General features: G+C 36.9%; 1 protein-coding gene across 1 annotated transcript in view; it reads right to left on the minus strand.

Moving 5' to 3' along the window:
- The window catches only part of CACNA1A (calcium voltage-gated channel subunit alpha1 A), a 345,788-nt gene that overhangs the window by 76,716 nt on the left and 245,479 nt on the right, over positions 1–23,593 (minus strand). The window contains exons 27-30 of the mRNA XM_087924614.1: positions 12,219–12,315; positions 10,652–10,812; positions 7,930–8,070; positions 6,225–6,426 (exon numbers count right to left, since the gene is read on the minus strand). Of these exons, the coding sequence (XP_087780740.1) occupies positions 6,225–6,426; positions 7,930–8,070; positions 10,652–10,812; positions 12,219–12,315 (601 nt within the window). The remainder of the gene's footprint in view (positions 1–6,224; positions 6,427–7,929; positions 8,071–10,651; positions 10,813–12,218; positions 12,316–23,593) is intronic.

The raw sequence follows: 23,593 nt of genomic DNA on the forward strand, positions 1-23,593 counted from the left end.
GTCTAAAATGAAAATAGTTACAAACGTTTTTAAAAATGATTTCCATCTTCATTAATGAACCTACTGCCTAAATAGCTAGGTATATTTGTAGTCAATTGCAGTCTACAAAACTGCCCTAGCTTTAAAATCTACCAGGATCTGCAGTTTTATGGCAGAGCCAACTTTTTGTGTGAGGCAAAGGAGATACTATGAGCATTATACATCCTATCGCAATTTTCCTCTCTCAAACTCCTAGAATTTGGTTAGTTGGTTCCTCATAAGCCAAGCTTAGAACATTAGGGCATTTGCGTACTAAATGTTTCCCTTTTCTACATATATAGAACACTTAGTTGTTATCTCAGCTAAATATTTTAAGGGGACAATCTAGTCAAAATGCACCCAATCCTACAACATAAAAGAAATTCCTGTGTACATTAACATTACTTTTTTTACAGCCAACAAGGGAGCTGGAATGGCCCCCAAATGCCTTTAACACTTGAAGATTAGATTTGGAGGGGGGGGGTTGAAAGAAAGGAAAGTAATTTCATCACTCCTTCCTGACCATATTCTGCTGCTGTTTCACAAGTCTTACATTTGTAACAACACAACTTTGAATTAACACTTCCAATGTGCTTGGAGTGCTTTCTCAAATAAGTTTGTTCTATAATTCATCAGGCTTTAAATTGGTTGATCAAAGGTAGTTGATTCAAGCCATGTCCTGAACAAAAATATTGACAGTTAGCCACATATGTGCACACTTGATGTTCACTTTGTAAGCATCACATCTCAAAATTGTCTGTAGCCTATTTGGTGGAATCATCAAAAGCAGCTCTCAGTCTGGTCATTAGACTTGTATAATTGTCTGTACCAGAAATGTTATATTTTAGGGGGTGGGGTGCCCATTTTTCTGTTTCTCTGATAAAAAGACCAATTATGAGTCAGGATGATGTGTGTAAAATTTTCCTCTTCTCAAGGAATAGTAGTTCTTCTGGGTCATCATCTAATTCTAATACTTTGCCACCCAGTCTGAAACAGGAGAAAGATGCAGGAAACTTAGTCACTGCTTAATGATATTGGAAGAGTTTTGGCCACCTTGTCTACAAACTTAAAGTGATTCTTTTCTTCTATAAGAAAGGGATTTAAGGGAGTGCTGCAATTACCGTTAGGCTTCTATAATCAAACACTAGAACTGGAATTAATGTAGCAGAAATTCAAGGTCACATACTTCTGATAATTGGATTGTAAATTATAAATGCAATAATTGTTATATATCAAATGCAAGCTCTTTTTACCCAGAAATGAAACCTAATACTTCTCATGCCTTTCTCCTACCTGTGGATAAAATGAGCTTGAGGCTTCTCTTTGGGGGGCATTTCACTTCACCATGTTATGCTAAGAGACTAATCTGATTTAGACTTTGCCAAAAGTAGCTCTTACTTTTGACTTTGCCAAAAGTAGCTCTTTCTGACACCAATAGTAAAAACCTTATTACACTTCCTCAACAAAAATGTTAGAGGCTTTCCTTATTAAACAATCACAAACATAAACAAAAAATACATTAAAATATTGAACATGGTACAGTCTTCCTAACATCCATCTTTGTCATTAACCTGTAAAAAATGTTGGAGACAAAATCATAAGACCAGTAGTGGGAGAGATCAGAACATTTGTTGATTCAGACTGTTGACTATGCTGTCTTCCCTCTCATCTCCAGCCAGACACCTACTGTCTATAAAGAGCTGACATAGCAATTCTATGATTTTTTTCCCCTATCAGAATAATGCAACAACACTAGTCTGCTTAGCCTGCAACTCTTTTACTTGTCATTTTAGTAAAATCTGAAGGAGCACAACTATGGAATGACAGGTCTACCCTCATTCTGCAACTGAATTAAGGAATATAGAAGTTGAAATTTAGAAAAGATGGGGGAGAAACCCCCATTAAAACTACTTTTAATGATTCAGCTCCTTCATCTAACCCTATTTTTAAAAATTTTATTCAGCTCAGCTTACAACAGAACACGGTATAGAAAGAAAGGCACAGGAAAAATCCTAGATTTGATGGACAACCAGGAATACCGCATTCCTATTACACCACAGTAACTAGTGGATGTTTTTCCTGTTGGTTGAGAGGGAAGGAGCAAAGATAGGGGAATTTATGTCTTTGCTAATCGAGTATTATATAGACATAATTAGAACAGCATCATTTAGCAGTGAATCACAAAGAAGACAATGGAGGCAGAAAATGTGATGCTGGTATAGTTTTCTGCTGACTCAGAGAAGGATGGGTAGCATTAATTCAGCAGTGGGGAAAGGCTGTGGCCCTTGTATTATTTTCCAAAGCTCTTTATTACTTCGAATTTTGCAGGACTGATTTATATTTCTTCGCTAGTCTGTGGGGAAGGACAGGGGTGGGGTTCTATCGGTTCACACTGGTTTGGTAGAACTGGTTGTTGCGGTTCCTGGTAGTTCAGAGAACCAGTGAATTGGGCCTCTGGCTGGCCCGTCCCTCTCTGCCAACTTCTCCACTCCCTGCCTAGTCAGTCCCTATCGCACATGCACAACATTGTATGCATGCGCGACATGCCTGCATCTGATTTTGCCCACCTGCCAGGCCAGCCATTGCTGCCTGCCTTTTCCTGCAGCAGAGCGAAAAGCTTGCAAGTCCCCCTCCCTTCAGAAAAGGCTCCTGGGCAGCAGAGCAACAGCCCAGTTGAATCCTGTTTCTCTCTGTGGCCCAGGAGCCATTTCCAAAGGGAGGGGGACTTGCAAGCTTTTCGCTCTGCCAGGAGAGGCTCTCCCAGCAAGAGCAGGTGAGGGAAGCAGCCCGGAGCCGATATGATCCTCTCCACTGATCTGCCTGCTCATAGGTAAGCCTGTGAGTTTTGCTAGCCCTTCCCCACTGCTCTGGGCTTCCCGTGGCTGTCTCCGGGGCTCCTCAGGCTTCCCCCTCATCCCTGGGCTTGGCTGGCTGGCTTCCCCACCGGCATGGCCACATCCCGCTGGTGGCACTGGCTGGGGCCTAACTACCTGCCCCTCCATCCTCGGGCTTGGCTGGCTGGCTAAGCTACCACATAGCGCTCTCCCAGCTCTCCCTACCATGTGGCAGCTGTGGCCCTCCCAAAGTACCTCCACATGCAGAGGCAGTGGCGGCAGACCTGGCTGTCTCCCATAAACAGGGCCGTCGCCGCAGTGCCTCCACTGCCTCTGCCTGCTTCTCCTGGCAGAAAGGAAGCGGGTGGAGGTGCTGAGATGACGGTGCTGCTCAGAGGTGGTATTCAGCAGGTTCTGACCAGTTCTGGAGAACTGGTAACAGAAATTTTGAGTAGTTCAGAGAACCGGCAAATACCACCTCTGTGTGTGTGCCCCCTCCCAATCTATTCTCTGCCTCTTGAGTCCCAGCTGATTGGCTAGGTCTTCTTTGGTTGCCCTGCACAGGAGAACAGAGCTGGAAAGCAGGTTAGTGGAGTGAGGGAATGAGGATTTTACAATAACCTTCCCCTGCCACACCCACGAAGCCAAGCCACGCCCATAGAACTGGTAGTAAAATTTTTTGAATCCCAGCACTGGTGCTGCTTATGGGAGGCAGCCAGGGCCACTGCCACCGCTGCACGTGGAGGTACGTTGGGAAGCCGGGGGGGGGGGGGATGCTCAAGGCCCTGCTGCCACCGCTGCACATGGAGGTCCTTTGCCTTTGGGAGGACCAGGGCAGGGAGGTGCTCAAGGCAGGTATTTTGCTCAGGTATTTTTGCTCAGGTATTTTTCAGAGTTTACAATACATGCATTCAATGTCTATAGTCCAGAGCATAAATACATGTGTGTTTAACAGACTTGAAAAGGACTTTGGAGGTCTTCTAGTCTAGTGGTCACCAACCAGTGGGCCAGGGACCAACGGTGGTCCGCAAGAAAATTTTGGTGGTCCGCAGAGAAATGTCCCCCCCCAAAGTATCCCCCAAAGCAATTAATCCAGGCTGCACGGGGAACACAAGGCTGAGCCGCTCACATGGCCTGAGGAAACACAAGGCTTGCATTGGGAGGGGGGGAAAGGGGAACTTGCCCCACTCGCCCCGTGCGCCTGGCCTGGCCACTGGGCTGCTTCTTTCTGCTTCTTTCTTCTTCTGCTTTTGGCTGCACAGCAAAAGTTCCACAAACTCTGCCAGAAATGAGACCCTGCAAGGCATCCTGCGCCAGCACAACAAGTCTCACAAAGACTCATTTCTGATGGAATTTGGGGGAGAGAAAGACTTCTGCTGCTTCTGCTGCTTTCCTTGCATGAAGCCAAAAGTCAGCCAGTCAGTCAGTCAGTCTGTTTGTCTGTCTGTCTCTCTCTCTCTCTCTCTTCCACCCCCGCCCCCAAGAACAGAACTGGAGACAGTAAAGAATGATCAATCAGTAGGAAAACAGGGTGGGGAATTTTCCTGCAGACTTTTTTTTGAGGATTTTCCTAGGGTCTCTGGTCTGCAGGATTTAAAATTATGAGTTTGGTGGTCCCTGAGGTCCAAAGGGTTGGCAACTCCTGTTCTAGTCTAACCCACTGCTCGGGCAGGAAAACTGAGGATGCCAAATTCTGAGTAGAGGGCCTGGGAACAGTGTTAGAATAACAGAATAACACCTAGAAGGGACCTTGGGGGGAACCCTATACCATTTCAGAGAAATGGCTGTCCAGTCTTTTCTGAAAAACTTCCAGTGATTGAGCACCCATAACTTCTGGAGACAGGCAGTTCCACTGGCTAATTGTTCTCACTGTCAGGAAGTTTCTCCTTAGTTTTAGGTTGCTTCTGTCTTCATTCAGCTTCCATCCATTGCTTCTTGTTTGCCTTCTGGTGCTTTGGAAAATACATTGCCCCCCTTTCTTTGTGGCAGCCCCTTAAAAGCCTTTTGTCTATCACACTCATGGGCAAAGTATTTCCTCCTTTCAGTGGTCCATGAAAGTACATTTATAGTATGCAGATAATAAAGTCAAAAAAAGGTGAACAACATTTTTACAGAACTATAGATAAGTTGAGGCTGGGTGTGACAAGGAATGGCTGGGAGGGGAGGGGCCAGGCGAGGCAGCCCTTGACGTGAGTGACAGTAAGTTGGCCATGCCCACCCAGTCACATGACCACCAAGCCATGCCCACCCAGTGATGTGACCGCCAAGCCATGTCCAGTCAGCAAGCCACAACCACCCAGTCACATGACCAAGCCACACCCACAAATTAAGCCACGCCCACAGAAACTGTTAAGAAATTTGAATCCCACCCCTGGGAAAGGAGGGAAAAAGGGAAATGGTAGGAAAAAGACAAATGAGAGAAGAAGGGGAGCAGGCTTGTCCAAGAATAGATTAAGATAAGAGAATCTGCCCCTTAATAGAAAAAAATCCATATTTTTTATTTTAAAGTAATTTTCTCCATTGGCAGATATTGGGGGGGAAGGGGGAGGCAAGGAAAGCAGTCCCATCTGCTAATACAGTACTCTTGTGAGAATGTGGATTTTAATAGAAAAAGGTCCTGCTCTTTGGATTTTAAGCCATTTTCCCACGGGCAGTTAGTTAATGGAGGCTGTGACTATTTGTAGAGAAATGAAGCAAAGAGGATTATTAGCATGCCATAGAATGACCAGACTCTTTTCTCTTTTGTAAGGAACAACAGCCTAATGGAAAAAGTAGAGCAGCAATAATCTCAATTCTACACAATCTAAAATGCCAATAGTTGATGATATTAATATACCTACGTGAAATTGATAGACAATACATATTGATCAAAGTAGTATTATTTAGGTCAGCTTTTCTCCATAATTAGCCATATTTGCTGGAAATAATGTGAATTGTATATCTGTATAGCTAGAAGGTAGCAGGTACCTATTGCTGTCTTATAAAACGTTGTAATCTTTTCTATAAACCTTGTTCCCTGCTTTTATTATTCATTCATATAGTCTATAGAACTACAGCATATGAATTTTTGTCCTTATATATTCTAATTTAATTTTCCAAACTTTATCATGATGAGAACATGATGCAGCTTCTTGTTAGTTTCTATAAGAATCTGCCTTTGAAGTCTTTCTGGTATCAAACTTCCTTTGCTACCAGTCACCTGACTCAATAAAATCAGATTTTCAGTTCTTTCTGACACCTTGCAAAATATTTTTGTATCAAGCTGAAGTCTTTGAACTGCTAAAGATTTGAGAGAGAAAGAGAGAACTGAATGTTTTTTTAGGTTTTCTGTCAATACAATATTTTCATTGGATTTTCCAATGTATGCCATACCTCATTCTTCTCCAGACTGTATTCCTCCATCATCTTGTCTCCTTGCTCTTGGAAAGTGATGATGATTAAGGCCACAAAAATGTTGACGAAAAAAAATGGGAAGACCACAAAATATACCACATAGAAGATGGACATTTCCATGCGATAACCAGGGCTGGGCCCCTGATTCTCATATGTAGCATCCACTGAGTGCTTAAGAACACTGAAAAAAAAGTATTAGTTATTATTTTATATGAATTGTTTATATTTTAAGTTAGCGTATTATTACTTTGGTATTTTATTATATGCGCTGTAAACTGCCTGGAGGCTAGTTAGATTGAGGTAGTATATAAACAGATAAAGACAATGTAATTTTATTAATATAATTCTAATCCTAGTATGATACTTTATTATAATATTATTATATCATAATATAATACCATACAGGCTTATATCAGATTTTATAATACAATGCACATTAATCTAACAGTCATATTTTTCTTGCAATTAATAAATAAACCATTGATATCTTTAAAAGTGCTTCTTGGGGTGTAGAAGAATCCTATTACTAAAATGGAGTCTTTCCAAAACAATAGTCTTCAGATGTCTTGAACTTCATTTCTTACAATAATTATTGATTACAAAATGGAAATAGTATTTCTGATTCAGTTGTATTTGTGATTTTTTTCCTTCACTATCCCAAAGTCAATATTCAAGATCCAGCATAATAATTAAAGTACTGATAATAATGAGAACTGAAATTTAAATTAACATTCTCCCATGGTAGGCATAAAGAAGCTTAAGAAAATTTATTATGCCAGTCTTTAATTTTGAGTGCTGGAACCTCTAAAATCCCAGCTTATATTGCTTTATATTATTAATTTTATAAAGAAAACTACTTTTCCTGATAACTTCTTTCATAATAACAATCACAGATTTGTTTGACCAGAATAAAAAAGGTAAAGGTAAAAGTTCCCCTCACACATACATGCTGATTGTTTCCAGCTCTAGGGGGCAGTGCTCATCTCTGTTACAAAGCCGAAGCACCAGCGCTGTCCGAAGACGTCTCCGTGGTCATGTGGCCAGCATGACTAAATGCCGAAGGCGCATGGAACACTGTTACCTTCCCACCAAAGTGGTCCCTATTTTTCTACTTGCATTTTTACATGCTTTCGAACTGCTAAGTTGGCAGAAGCTGGGACAAATAACGGAAGCTCATTCTGTTACATGGTACTAGGGATTCGAACTGGTGAACTGCTGACCTTTCTGATCAACAAGTTCAGCGTCTTAGCCACTGAGCCACCGCATCCCATAATTGATCAGAATAATACATTATAAAACAAAAATATATCCATTTTCATATATATTGCAAAATGTTGTTTTATAGTCTATAAATTTTGAAATTTAATCCAATGTCAGAGTATGTGACTTTTTACTACATTATCTGACCCATGTACTTTGTTTTTTCATGTTGGTTGGTTAAGTTTTGAATGTTCTGTGCCATTGTAAATAAATAATCTCTCCAACTGAGGTAGTACATTTTCATATGATAAGAGTAAACATATTAGACAAGCCTAGACAAAAGTAGCATAATGACCTCATCTGCATAATTTATGTAATTCAGATCAAGGATTAGCTTAGTCCAACACTCTTATTTAATGACAGGCAATTAGATGCTCAAGGTCCCTATTGTTTTAAAACATCATTATTTTCATCAATAACTTACTCTGGCCAACCTTCTCCTGTAGACACAGTGAAGAGGGTAAGCAGTGCCCATAGCACATTGTCATAATGAAAATCATATTTCCTCCACTCTCGTCTCTCGGCCTTCACTTCATTGTTCTTCTCGTAGACCAAATATTCTCCTCTAAGGAAGATCAACAAAAGTGTTCAGATACATGTTTATACAATGGAATTTAACAGTTTAATCAGAATATTCTAAGATGTAGATGGTCTCTTTAACAGCATTAACATTTAAAGGAGAATGTGAAAAGAGGTGTTTATTATTTATTCAGGTTTCAAGATTGACTGAAAGATTAATCAAGCAAACGTCACTACTTTATAGCTATTAATCTCATGTTAATCTCCCCAAACAAACAGGTAATTATGAGAAGATAGATTCATATACATAGTTACTTTATTTAAACTTTTATACTATAATATTTAACTGGGGATGAAACTGAATAAATTCATTAGGATAATTTTCAATACAATAATTTTGCATTATTTTTAGTTATTCCATATATTTTCCCCAATAAAGTTGGCCAGTTGCAAACAATGTTAAGAGACCAATTCTTTAGCAATTTGAAGAATCTAAAGCATCTGATTTGAAAAGTGTTTATAGTGCTGAAAATGTAGACTGAATTGTTTTAAAATGTTTTTCCCATACAAAATTCTGAAAAACCAGCTAAACATGTCTGCGATATCTTTGCCAAATCTTAGATTTCTGAGTAGCAGGTGGTTTTCAGTACAGCAAAATAAATTGTTTCTATCTCAGATAAATGTATGACTCAGGACTTTATGGTTGCCATGATGACACTAGATTTGTTATCCCTCTATGAAGGTGATGGAACAATTAAAATGACTAGCAGTGATGGATTCCTAGGGGATTTGGGTATGCCTTGTCTGCGGTCATAACCAAAATGTTTTACAGCAAAGGGCTGATTTATGCCTTTGTTTTAAAAACTCCCAGATAGCTCTCCCCTAAACAGAGCTTGTTTGGCTCTCTGATTTACTGAGATTTTGAGAACAGAAACAGATGGAATAGCATCTTGAACACAAATAGGAAAAAAAACTCAGGTCAAAATTAATCAACACACATGAAAATGCCTCAGATATTATTCTCTGGTAGCAGTGACGACAAAGAAACAATCCCTATCTCAGTGATGTCTTTGAAGCTTCAGAATCTAGAGGAATGTTTCAACTTGCTTTGAGTTATTCTCTAATTACACACCCAGTCCCCAGTTTAACAAAGGGGAAAAAAGTTGCGCTATCACATGATGATGCCATGATGACACGAGTTTGACACCCCTTTTCTAGCCCATTGTTACTATTTCCTCAGCTGTTTTAAGATAAATTGATTCAATTCAATAAATGAACCTATTGAGAACAACTTTATAGACAGTTTAGTAGCAAAGGTCTAGGAATATTGATTGGGAAACAAAAGAAATTAAACTATCTAAATTGTAGTAAATGATTTAAATTCTGCATGTCTATAAATATTGCACAGAGACTGAACCAAGTCATACTGGAAAAGAAACGTTAAGGCAAATTATCCTTTATATAACATAGCCAGTAGAGGGATGTTAAACCTGGGAGTGAGGTAAGACAAGCTGTGTACTCTATTGTTTTCCTTCCTTTTTAATACAGTTCATTACCCATTAACAAATCTAACACAGAATTAAGAAATTCTAGCATTTCATCTGTGCCTTCCATAGCTTCTCTTGGGGAGAGGCTGACACTTGACCTCTTTTAAATATGTTTCATCTCCTTAATCATCTCCTTTTACTAGCATTTGCAGTACTGTACAGAAATGCTATTTACACACTTGTAGTAAATTAAGACTTCAAGAGAATAGAAATTTATAAACTGCAAATATTTCCTTTTATTCACTGTTTCTTTAAGGTTATGTACTTTTACTACAAAAATATTGGTTAGTTCAATTTACAACATAGCTCACTGTTACCACCTTGTAGTAATGTTTTTCTGTGAAACTTTAAAACCATGAAAATCATATATTTAAAATGACACCATGATAACCACTAGGTCAGAAATAATCATTAAAGAAAAAAAAGGCCAGGTTTAACTGTATCCAGCAACTTAAAATAGACAGCATAGCAGAGATAAATGTAAGAATAAAAGACTTTTTAAGCTGTCTTATACTTTATTGAATTAGATTATAACTTCAAGAAATTATTCATTTTGTTGATATAGAAAAGTGATACAATATATATTGACTATAGCTATAAAGCTATAAAATCTGTGTTGTTAATATAGGGAAAAAAAACCTAATCAAGACATAACTCAGTAGCTCAAGGTGATGGCCATACCTAATACTTCTTCCTCCTAATTTCCTCCTAATGTAACAAACTGTTAGGTGAGCTGGGCTGTGAGTGGCCACAAGTTATCCAGCAGGTTTTCATGCCTAAGGCAGGACTGGAAGTCACTGTCTCTTGGTTTCTAGCTGTTCTTTATTTTGTTTTAATGAGTGGCTAGCAATCCAGAGAAACATCTGCAAAATGAGCAGCTATATAAATTAATTAAATAAATATCAGAAAATAATGCATTGGAAGCCACTGGCTTGCCCTGAATGCAATGGCAATGTGATATAGGGAATTATAAAGGTTATAACTTTATGAATCACACACCTTATTATAAATTACAAGATTGACTATATAGGAGAAAAGAACTGAATTTAAAAAAAAGCTGAACGGGAGGAGGCTATGTACCTGCAGTCCTTTTCAAACTCCTTGGATTCATCAGTGCAGTAGAAGAACCTTCCCTTAAAGAGCTGGACAGCAACCACAGCGAAGATAAACATGAACAGCATGTATACAATGAGAATATTGAGGACATTTTTGAGTGAATTCACCACACAGTCAAAGACAGCCTGTGAAAAACAGATATGCTGGTAAGATTTGACTATATTATGTTTATCTGTATCTTAATTTTCTATAAAACTGACCCTCTTGCTTAAGAAATATGTTGATGTGAGAAAGATATACCATCATAAAAACAATCAAATAAAACTATGGTAAAATGCAGCCCTAAAATATAAGTACTGAAAAGTAAATGAAAACAGCTTAAAAATAGGCAACAGTAAATTTTCTTAACATACACGTTTCAAACTTATTAAAGACTTAAATGTATTTAAAAGCCATATTAACACAGTGAAAATGTCCACTGATTTCCACAATATATTCTGCACAGTTTCTGATAAGTGTCACAAGAGCTGGAAAATTAATGTTGAAACTGTTCAAGTAAATTGGTCTTAAGGAGGACAACTTTTTAAAAAATCTCCACTGCTACCCAAATATCTTCCAGGTTTGCATAGATTTAGAGTTCCTAGACCAGAGTAATAATTTTTCTTTCCAAAGGAGAAATTACTTTTCAGCTGTATCCAGTTTACTGGTCATTGAATCAATTGCAGCCAAAGCAACAGTCTTATGGCATGATAGTAATTTTAAATTTTTTAACTTCAGTGGGCAGGTAAATATATCTATTTTTAAAAATATAGAATCAATATGAAAACAAGAATATAATGACTGTACCAATTAAATTACAGTTAGGAAAATAAAACACTGATATAATGGTAATTCATAAAAAAACATTTCCTAAACTAGAGGCAATTAGGTGCATCAAGATTAAAGTTAGCAGATTTCCATCCATGCACAGGCATCCAGTACAAACTAGAATGACAAATTATGATAATACTTGTGCCAGGATATTATAATGGAAAAGTCACCCTTTTGTATTTGCATTGCACTGTCAAATGGAAGTACATAATTCTTACAATTTCTCTGTGACATTGCTTTGTTATTCTCCCTCCCTGCCTATGTAAACAAGGTGGAAAAGAATTTTGTGGATAAAAGCTTATGCTATAATAAATGCTGTAGTTCTTTAAATGCTGCAAAATTCTTTAATGTTTCTTTAGCTACATGATAAAAAATGTGTAAATTTATCCTATTCTGGTGATTGGGGAATTGTTTAATTTTTGACTATCCAAAACAATAATTCTTCAGGGAAAGTGCTATTATAATATCTCTTCTTTGGATCATATTGCATCATATATGTGAAAGTTAATAAAGGAACCTACGTTCATGCCTTTTCATGAGTTCATGCCTAACTTCAGCCTTCTTGCTTTATCTTTTTTTCAACACTGCAGAATATGTATGTATGTATGTATGTATGTATGTATGTATGTATATAATACATACAACAAACATATAAAACCAAGGATTCCAGGGTGAGTTTTTTTGTTTGCTTGTTTTTTTTACACTTCTATTCCAAACATACCTTGAGCTTTGGCAACCGCTTGATAGTTTTGAGGGGTCTGAGAACACGAAGGACACGTAAGGATTTAATGGTGTTGATGTCTTTCCCTTTACTGCCTCTGTAGGAAGATGTTGGATGGGGACAAAAAGCAGGGAAAAAATGAAGCTGGATCTCTACAATAATCCTGACACTGTATTTCCAAATTCAGAGATTCAATCTATTTTATAACTAGGATGCTAGTAATACTATATGTATGAATGCTACCATTTTTGGCCATCCACACACCTTTCATCAATCATTTCTTAAATAAAATGTTGCCCTAGAAATTGTTTACCAGTTATGTCTGTTTCAAACATCAATTCATTCCTTCCATTCTTCTAGTATGCTTTAAATTTCATCTATTTCTTTATCCATTAGAGTGCTCTTTCAATATCTCTCCATTAACCTGTTTTACAATCACCCCTTTAAGATCTGCCTTAATCTGCAGGTATCTAAAGATTTAGTACCCCTGTGGAAATTAGAGCAAGTGTACAAATAGTTCTACGGAATGCATCCTTCATATTAGAAAAAAAAAGTTGTGTCGAATTGTGAATGCTCACAGAAGATTTTGGCTTTAAAAAAAAATACCTGCAGACTTCATTGATATGCAGTATCTACATTTAGTTTCCTCAATAACAGCTGGAAGAAATTTGTCACTGTCTTCTTTCATTCTTCCAGGATGTTTTCTCCTGATTTCTCAGCCTACCATAGAATTCCCTGGCAGTCTTCCAGTTAAGCACAAATCAGAGCTGAACCCAGAGTAAGTCAGTCAGGTAATAATGCTACAACCTAGTAAGTATTTTGCTTTAAAGTTTCTCTGATTTTTTTTTAGTTATCTGACATGAGATACACATCCTACTGGATGTAATTACACTGGGATATAAAAAGTAATGCACCTCTATTTTGGGTATTCATTAATAGTAGCTGATAAACAGGCTCAAAAAATTCCATTTCTACCAAACTCCCAAGTCTTCCCAAGATTCACAAATCTTGCAACTGTGAGGATGTGCAGCCTATCTTTCTATGTTGCACTACATTACCTTCTGTGCTGATAGGTTCACTTCACAGTCTCACCATGATTTGAAATATATGCATAAACACACACAACTTAGATCATAGCCTCATTTTTAATGCCACATTTTTTTTAAAAAAATTGTTATTTTCAGTTGGTAGTGCATCTGAGTGTACTGACACGTCAAAAAAAAGATTCCTTTTTCATTTTATTGTGGATATTTTGACAGATTAAGCATAATGAATGAGAACAACTTGCACTCTGGCAATACTTGAAAATATTTGGTAATATCTCTGCAGAGAAATCTATACCTCATTGTAAAGAAATCTTCTGCTACTTAGAGGGACATTCTAGGATTTAAGCATCCAGTTTTGCAGATAAACTTACACACACATTACCATAAAAACAGCAAGTATAAATCCTATTTTCAGAAGTATTACATAAAGAGAAAAAGCAACTATACGTTTAAAGCTTAATTTTCTTTCTCTATTGTGTCAACATGCTCAAAGAGAGGAAATATGGCAGAAGTTATTATTTTCTATGTCAAAATGTGGTTGCATGTGAAAATGAATATATATATAACCTATTTTGCTGCATGACCAGAAAAGCCTTTGCATTAAAGAGAATTCAGAGCTCATTCTGCAGTGGTCTGGTTTTTAGATGACTGCAGTATTTTATTTTTCTTTTTTTAAAATAAATAATTCTTTAAGGCCCATTTAGGAAAAGTATTTGGGTCAGTGGAGAGGGTGTGCTAGCGGTAAGTTATTGTGCAAATTTACTGAGTCTTCAATTATCTTTGTAGTAGCCAGTTTTAGTCTCAAACAAAACTAAGCAAATTTCCCAGTCAATAACACACTTATGAAGTATAAAGTGCTTGGCTAGGGGTTAACTGTCTCTCCTGATACCTGTGAGTGAATTACCAGACGGTTATGAAAACAGGCCCACTTGAGGCATTGGCACTCTGGGCTGCTTCAATATGCACTTTCTCACAGGCACACAGGAAACTAAATGCAGGCCAAAAAGGTGGACAGTGCATACTGTCCCTCTTACTTTGCTCATGGAAGTGCCAGCCTCAATCATGTCCCCATATATTTTGAAGTTCCTTTCTCAAATTGCAGGAGCCAAGATGTGCAGAGGAAAATTAAATTATCCCAATTTCCTCAGCAGCACCTGTGGGGATTGCAACTATGGTCATTTGTGAACCAAGCCAGTCATACCATGAGCAAACCTGACTGGGACTGAGTTGACTGCTTTGTGCAAATGGCCCTTGCAGAGCCTTCTCCCTTGGGCTGAACTATATGAGGAAATTCCAGCAAGCTCATCTGAGCACAGCTTGCATAACGATAAACTTCACACGTAAAATACATGGACCCAACTAATAAAAGACCAAAAGCACAACATATTTAGATCCAGTCGCATTGCCTTGATTCCATCCAGCGGTCAATTTTACTCCAAGGTTGGAGAAACCAGTCTCCTTTTCTTTAATAGCCTGTAAGCTCAGTAAATTAACTACGTCTTCCAAAGAAAGCTTCTAAAAAGCTAGCAAAAATTGGCCGAAGAATGACGGAATAAATTTATCAATTACACATTATTATCAAAAAAAACATACAAAAGATATAAACCAACCATATTTTTATGGAGATATTTGGGTCATTTTCATTCATTTTAAACACGAGCCCTGCAAAGCCTCGGGCTAATTAATTGCTTCTTCACCCAAATGCCACTTTAGACCCCAGCTTTCAACAAATTGTACTTGAATTGCTTTGGATGGCCATGTTATTTTTGGTATTTCCCTATGAACAGGGCTGACACATAATGCCTTTATAGAACTTTTTGGAATGTTCCTAAAGTCCCACCATTCTGATTCCCTTGTAGGCGTAATAGCTTTGGTAGGTATCACAATATTTCAAAGTCATCTCAGCACAGATGCTTAAAGATGCAGGGCATTTATTTAAAGGACACTGACATTCCTTATTTAAAGGACACTTCCATAGTTTGGCAAATGTTCAAGAATCTGGTTTTTATATGTCATGGAACAGCTTTTAAAACTTCAATAGAATAAAGATACATTTAAAGCCTGCAAGTCAGTTTTTCTAGTACTGATTTGAGTACTTTTCTAGTACTCAAGTATCGACTTGATAAATGAAAACAACTACATTATAAATATAGATTAAGAAAATCTATATGGCCATATATGGCCCATTACAACTTTAACTGTTTCTCTGACCCTTTATCTAGCTTACATTGTTGAATAGCGATGATGATGATGACAATGATGAAGATTTTACATTTACGTCAATCCCGAAGAGCAGTCTGATAATATAAAGTATCTGGCTCTCAAAAAAAAATTTTTTTTAGGATGCATAGATGTTTTTGACATTTGATTAAATACATATTTATTCTCAGCATCAGTATCACCATGGCAGCCTTTTGAAGAACTTCTGTTTGTAATCCTTCTATAGGAGAGACAAATAATTCGTTCCAGTGACATTATCATGTATTGATTGTTTTTATATTAGTTCTAATTAATAAACCATACTGTAAGAGTATTGTGATGCCTAGCAATAACATATTCCAGTCTGTTCCTTTTAGCAGCCTTGCAACATATCTTTTCAACATTGTTCTTCTCCAGCATAAATATTTAGTGGCTATTAAAAATAAGTGTTCAGAACAGAGAATGAAATCTTTGATCACAGAACAAAGGGCTACATCTGCCACAATTCCTAGCAATTGGAACTTTTAAACCAGACCCAACAATGTTCCAGCTACCATTGCTTGTCCTCAGGTTAACTGGAATGTTGTTTTAAGTGGCCCAACAAGGCAAAAAACAACTGCTGTACCTAGTTCAAGATTACTACAAGACTGATTCTTAGAAAGTGTAACTTGACAGGAAGGCGCACAAATCCTAACTCATGTGAGATGGAACAGAATCAATGAAATGTCTGATGTTTGGAGAGAAATAAAAAGAGCTCCAATTTGTTTTGCTTTCCAACCATATTAGTTACATATAGTGATACATAACCAGATTCACATAAATAAGTAGCATGTATACTAAAGACTGTTTGGGAGAAAAAGTGATAGAGGCAGACAGACAGAAAGACTTTACCGTGAGCTGCTCCTGTTGTGAAGTGGCAGTGAAAGGAAGAGACAAAGAAAGTGAGTAACAATCAGAAAGAAAACACAGAACACAAAATCTAATGATACCGTACTGTGTAATGCCTTTTACAGACAGGATATTTATTTGTTCTTCAGCTACTGCCTTGAAGTAGATGGAAAGAGTTTACTTCAGTAAATTATCTACACATGTATAGGCTAGTAAAATGAGCCTTCTACTATTGAGACAACCCTCGTAAACTGTCTAGCATCACTGACGTTTTACATGTCCTACATCAAGGGCAAGCCTATTTATCTCTAAAATTTCTGATTAAAAATAAAATGGTGGCAAAGGGCAGCAACCAGATATATTTATTGTTCATCCCTTAGCTAATACATTAATTTTTATTTCAAATATTACCTTAAATCCTTTTCTTAGAAATTTTTTATTAAATGGAGGGCAATTTCATAATTCCTTCATCACTAACCAGAAAATAAATCTTGATTGAGGAATGATGGTCATTGGAAAGACTCTAAACTCCTAAGCATACTTGATAGAATAACCTTTACCAACTTGGTATATTCCAAATGTCTTGGATTACTATACAAGTTCCATAAGGACTTTCCCATTTGCATTTAATTGTGTTACAAATATGTCATGCCAACATTGTTCTCTGCCATGTTCCCATGCATGGGAATTTCAGATATGAAATTCTTAGTAGTACAAGTGTTAAAGTAGTGTCCGTCCCCCCCGCCAAATTCCAATATTGTTTAAGGGGAGAATCAAGATATATAAAATCTGTAAAGCTTTCTTACTCATTACCTTGTAGGGAATTGAGGTGACATGAAATGTTTCACCAGGCAATAGAAACAAAGTTAGATTTAATGATGGGAACATAAAGTTTGATAGCGGCATAGCTTTTGGCTGATTCAATGATAGGCAGAAAACACATCAATTAGCAAACGAGTAAGCCCTACAGTCTAGGCAGTATGATTAGAGCTGATTAGAGATTGTGAGAATTATACCTGTGCTGGAAAGTCAATAGGCTGGGGAAAGGTATAGTTGAGATTGTTCAAACATAGTGAGTTGTATTTCCAATAAAAATGCTAGAATCATAGGGCTGAAAGGGACTTTGGAGGTTTTCAAGTTTAACCACTTGCTCAGGATAGAAAGCTTATACTATCCCAGTCAAATGATTGTCCAGTCTGTTTTTGAAAACCTCCAGTGGTGGAACACCCACAATCCCAGGAGGCAAATGATTTCATTCTCACTGTTAGAAAATGTTTCCTTGCTTCTGGATTTGATCTCTGTTTACCAAGCTTCTACTCATTATTTCTTGTCCTGTTACCTGGTTCTTTAGAGAATAAGTCAATCTCCTCTTTTTTTGTGTCAGCCCTTCAAATAATAGTTATCATAGATGGTTAGATAGTAGATAGTTATCGTGTCCCTCCTAATTTTTCTCTTTGATGGGCTACACATATCTAGCCCCTTCAAGCAATTGTCATACAATTTAGCCTCCAGACCCTTTATTATCTTTGGTGTTCTTCTCTGCACATTTTCCAGAATCTCAACTTATTTTTTATATTTTGGTAATTAGAACTGAATGCAGTATTCTAAGTGTGGTTTCACCAGTACAGAGTAATCAACAGAGGGATAGCATCAAGACAACAAGAAGTGATACTACTTCTTGTTGTCTTGATGCTATTCCTTTATTGATATAATCTAGGACTGCACTGACTTATTTGGCAGTTGCAGCACACTGCTAATTCATACTTAAGACCAGGTCCACTAGGACACCTTGATCCCTCTCACAATTACTACTGTGAGACAAATATGAAAATATGGAATTATAATAAATATAAACAATGAACAATGAATATAAACAATAAATATGGAGAGATATAGGCTTCATGTTTTGTGTAGAACTATGGATAGAGTACTTTGGTGCATTCACCAATAATGATAGAAATACAACTTTTTCATGCAGCTCTGCTAACTTTATCTATCTAAATAATGTTTCCCCAAAAACAGATAGTGATAGCATCATAGTTACATGGTAAGGTTTTAACCTTTTAGTAGCACAACTGAGGCTTATTGAGATTCTCAGCTCAAACCTGGAAGATAGCCATGAAAAGTGCCTTATATTCCAGAATATAACCATTGAGAGATGGACAATAATATGAAATATGACACAATACAATACTCAATAGTATATAGACTCAGGTGACAGCAACACAGCAGAAAGTAGTACAAATGCTCATTGAGTTAACTGAAATGGACTGACTAAAAAAAAGCAATTTCTCACAGTTGATAAATTCTGATGAAGTTGGTGAGAGTTAAGACAGAAAAATAACCATATCCACAGTGATCAAAAGAGCATGAAGGAAAAGATGTTAGAAAGGTAAGATAAGGAAAGGTAATTTATTCTTTAAAATTTAACCATATTCTACCACTCTTCGAAGCTTGCAGATCTCCGAAGATAACATGAAAATAAGATCCATTTTCATTTATGAGCCTCACATTACTGATCAACCATTTCTGTCATCTCTTAACTCTACACGGTGTGTAACTGATTCACTTCTGCTGCTTTTGAAATAGAAACATTATAGATTACCAAAAAAATATAAATTTCTTGCAGACTGGATTCATAGCTCACCTTCTTTTATCTGGGAAATATTAGGAGCCTATACTATGCTTAGAGCAAAATGTTTAAAAATAAGCTAATGCTAATGATTCAAAACAAATCATGAAGCTACTCCATCCTGTCCATTTCATAATAAGAAAAGACAGACGAAGCAGGAAAACATGGAGTAATAAAAATATCAGTTGCCAGTTTTACTCACTCCATGAATGACAGTGATTACACAATAACAACTTACTTGGAAATACCTTAAATTCAAAAGAAGGACCATTTATGGGCTTTAGTTGGAACCAACCGAATTTCTCACCACACATACAGTAACATTAAATAGGTAACTGCAAGTACATTCATTCCCTTACAAACTTAGTGGAGTTTGCTCATTACACAAACTTGGGTCAGCATCTAACTCACAATTCTTCCTCTTAGGGGTGTTCTATAGCTGAGCCAACAAATATGCTAACTGTAGAATGCTCTGTTCCAAGTGCCTTCTGTTATTCTGCTGCATCTCTTTTAATCCATCATGAAGCAAACAGAACCTAAAATTTGTCATAGGGACCACACATCTAGGGAAGCCTTGGTTAGAAGATGCGATCATCATCACCATTTCAGAATGACAGAAAATCACAACTATACTCATCTTACCATTTCTTGCCATTCCATTTTTAGACCATTCCCTGCACCTAGCATCTTTTTGAATTGAAATTTCATTTCTACTGTATTGTAAATTAACCACCACTTCAATTTATCCTTGCTTAAAAACAATAGGATTATTTTGGATTAATCTATAGAAACTCTGAAATAGTATGTCAAGCTATCTGTTAAATGGGTTTCAGTTGTATTATTTCTTATGAAGATAGAACAATAAAAGGAGTTCCATTCAAAAGTTCATTTCTTCCAGGTGACTTTGGTGCTTCTATTTATATGCTGATCAAGTTTACAAGTAGTCCAGCTAGCTTCCTTGTCTAGCTAGTTACCCTTTGAATGCTTTTGGAAAGTAGGTAAAATAGTTGTCTTCCGTGCCCAGGCAATGCCATTAGCTTACAAGGATAATTTTTTTTAAAGAATGTTAGCTATATTTTACCAAATGTCAGCTTGGTGTAAACTTTTAATCCATCTACTATGATTTAACAATAATGTTAGCTAGAATCATGTTGAAATAATATACCCAAAGCCATTGACTTTCCAAAGTTATGTGCTGTCCAGACAGTTTAGAGTTAGTGGGATTTGGGATAGTTAGGAATTGTGAGCTGTCCCCTTAAGGGAATGCATCATGGTAAATGTAGTTAAGGCATCCTGGGAAATGTAGTCCATGCCATGTGGTCACATCTGTAATCCGGATTGGTCACTAAATTGACCCTTGTTGGGTTGGGAGAGGCTCCCTCACTCTTGCCTGAACACAGCCTCATGGTAGCAGCTCTGCCCCCTGTCTCTATGATATGGGATGAAAGAGATAACCATCTTTCTACACCACAATTCAGATATGCAAAGGATTGGACATTAAGAAGAACCTCGTCATAATTGTGAGTTGATAGGACGCCTGATGAACCAATAAAAAAGACTTTGTATGGATGCTTTAAGGAATTACTCTGTCTGCTTTATGCCATCCAGACATTAATAAGTAGAACAGTAGAAAGATAATAAAGTCTCAACTCCGTGATGATTGAAGCGACTGCATGGTATGGTGGATTCAGGCAAGAGTGTGGGAGCCTCCCCCAACCCAACAAGGGTCAATTTAGTGACCAATCCGGATTACAGATGTGACCACATGAGATGGACTACATTTCCCAGGATGCCTTAACTACATTTACTATGATGCATTCCCTTAGGGGGACAGCTCACAATTCCTAATTACCTATCCGAAATCCCATTAACTCTAAACTGTCTGGACAGCACAGGTCAGGTAAATGGAATGCCCTCTAGTGCCCACATTGAATGGCAGCCCTAGGTATCTTATAGTGCAGGGTACTATAAAAACTTCATGGAGGAAAAGCAAGTATCTTCTAATCAAATCCATTAGGGGCAGCATCAGCTTCTTTCTATCAGCTCTGATAGATTGTGATAGCACATTGGATAACAGTGAAAATATCCCCACACTAAAAGCAGCACTACACTAGCTCCAATTGCAGCCAATAGTGAGACATATTTTATCATTTATCCAAATGCTCAGGTTTTGTTCCTTCTAGGGGAAGATGTCATGTGAGTGTATAAGAGTACGGGACTGGCTGCTTCATTATAGGAAAAGTCTATGTGGACAGAATCTGCAGGCCTGACAACATGCTTGTCCACAAAACAAGGATGCTTAGAGAACAGCTGGGTTGCCTACTTCCAAGCCACAACTACATGCTACAAAAGAAGATATTTCTCTGTGATCAGAGAAATCTGATCTTAATATCAGACCATAAACCATTCCTTAAGCTCCACAGAGCCATTCAACAAGAATTCAGAATTCAGGCTCTTGTAAGTAGTAATCAAACACATCCACTGAGCAAAATATTCTCACCATCTTCTGGACAATACTAGAGAATGTTTTCTGTAGCACAAATGCAGCAAACCACTCTGCCAAAGGAAAGAGCCTAGGCAACGTAGGTGATCTTTCAAATATGCCATTTGATACCCACACCCCACCCACACATCCTCCATATCCCCCACACATATGATATTTATTATAATATGAAAGAGCTTGAAAATGAAATAGAACAATCAGGTAGGGTGAAAGACAAATATTTCAACCGAAATGCTGACTACATCGATCTAGTCAATTTCTGGACTTCTGGATCATATTTTATTCTTATGATATGCTGTTAAAAAGGGAAATAAATAGGAATAAACAGCTATGTATGTATTTTATCTTCTAAGGTACTGTAAAAACTTGATAGAGAATAATTAATATTAAAAAAAGTAAAAGCAAAAGCAAACTCTGGGCAAAATCTCTTTTTTCTAAATATTGCAATGAAGAAATTAATACACATAGATCTTGACTTGATGAGATAATCTTATTCCTACCTTACTGTATTTCTCTCCTCTTTGCTTGCCCTTTCTATCTTTCATGGTCATTAAAGTGCAAATTGTAAACCACTCAGAAATTCTATGTTTAAAATGACATTTATCTCTAAAGATCTACTTTCTGATTTTACAATTTGGTTCAGATGCATTAACACCTAAAAGTCCTGAATTACCATCAACAATGAAATGTTTTTATTATTGTAGATCCACAGTATTTTATTGAATAATATTAAGATTCATGATAGTTCCTTCAAATAATTTTATATTCTATGCTGGAAGGATAATGAGATTGAGGAGACAGTAAAGCATATGATGTATATTTTCCACCATTGTTCTGTTTTAATTTACCATCTACTTTAAGATTTTTTTATAATGCTGGTTAAAGGATTATAATTTAAATATATCTTATTCTAAATCATACACCAACATTTTGGAATTGATCAATACGGTATATAAAGAACAATGAATTCATTGGACATGGAGCATAGCAAAAATTACTCTTACAATGGAAAAATCTATTCTGGATTTACAGTCTTATATTGATGACATGTATTCTCAGTCTGCTTATGAATTGGTTCTTTAATGATGCAATAGAAAGACTGATCAATAAATTTTCACATGGTCATGTAATATTGTATTTAAAAATTAAAATAGAATATGTTTAATTTTTCTTAGTATCTTTAAAAAATGTATTGGAACTTTTTTTTAATACTAAAGCAATATTATTTTTTCTAAAAGAATGCCATATACTTTGATAATTATGAATAAAAAGACCAGTCTTCCCCAACTTGGTATTTTAAAAGTCAGCACAGTTTGTAGACCTTCCTGGGCAACAGATGTTCAGGGCATGAGACTGGGGACAATTTTGTAAGATAATGCTTTCCATTTCTATTCTAAATTGGTCCAAGCTTCTCAAAGTTATTTCTATAGAGAAAAGAAAATGGTGCTAATTTGTCCTCTAGAATTAGTCACTAAGGGAGCAATTAAAGATTCAGTTAATGTCAAAACTATAGTATACCTTCAGAATCAGCAGTGTATAATTTATACAGAGCATTTTCATTTCTAGTATTCATATTCACCATATTGCCCTTGCATATTTTTCCCTTTGGCTTTCATCGCTTGGCAAAATAAATAAGGAACTATAGCCTGGTTATATAGCTTCTAATGAATTCGTGGTAATACAGAGAAAATAATAGGCTTGCTGAAACTATTTCATTTTTAAATTTCTGTCATGGTATTCTGTATACTATATTTTCTTATAACTAGAAGATTTTTGGTTATAATCGATGATACCTCTATTTATTGGAAAACCTTAGACTAAATCTTCAATATCTAAAGTATAATGCCCTGCTTTAAGACACCCTGTGATCTAATTAAAAAGTTAAATATCAAATGAAAAGTTCCTAGCTAATTTAGTGTGGCCTAGAATTACCTGAATTTTGTAATAAACATTAACTATTACATTTACTGAAAGGGCACAATGGCACAAGGCGATGGCTCAGAACACTCAGCCTGTGACTACTGCACAATAGGGTGAGCTCCCATTCCTGCCCCAGCTCCTGCCCACCTAGCTCTTCGAAAGCATGCAAATGTGAGTAGACAAATAG

The sequence above is a fragment of the Pseudonaja textilis genome, chromosome 2 (genome assembly GCF_049901715.1).
Source record: "Pseudonaja textilis isolate UNSWEBS1 chromosome 2, rPseTex1.2, whole genome shotgun sequence".
NCBI lineage: Eukaryota > Metazoa > Chordata > Lepidosauria > Squamata > Elapidae > Pseudonaja > Pseudonaja textilis.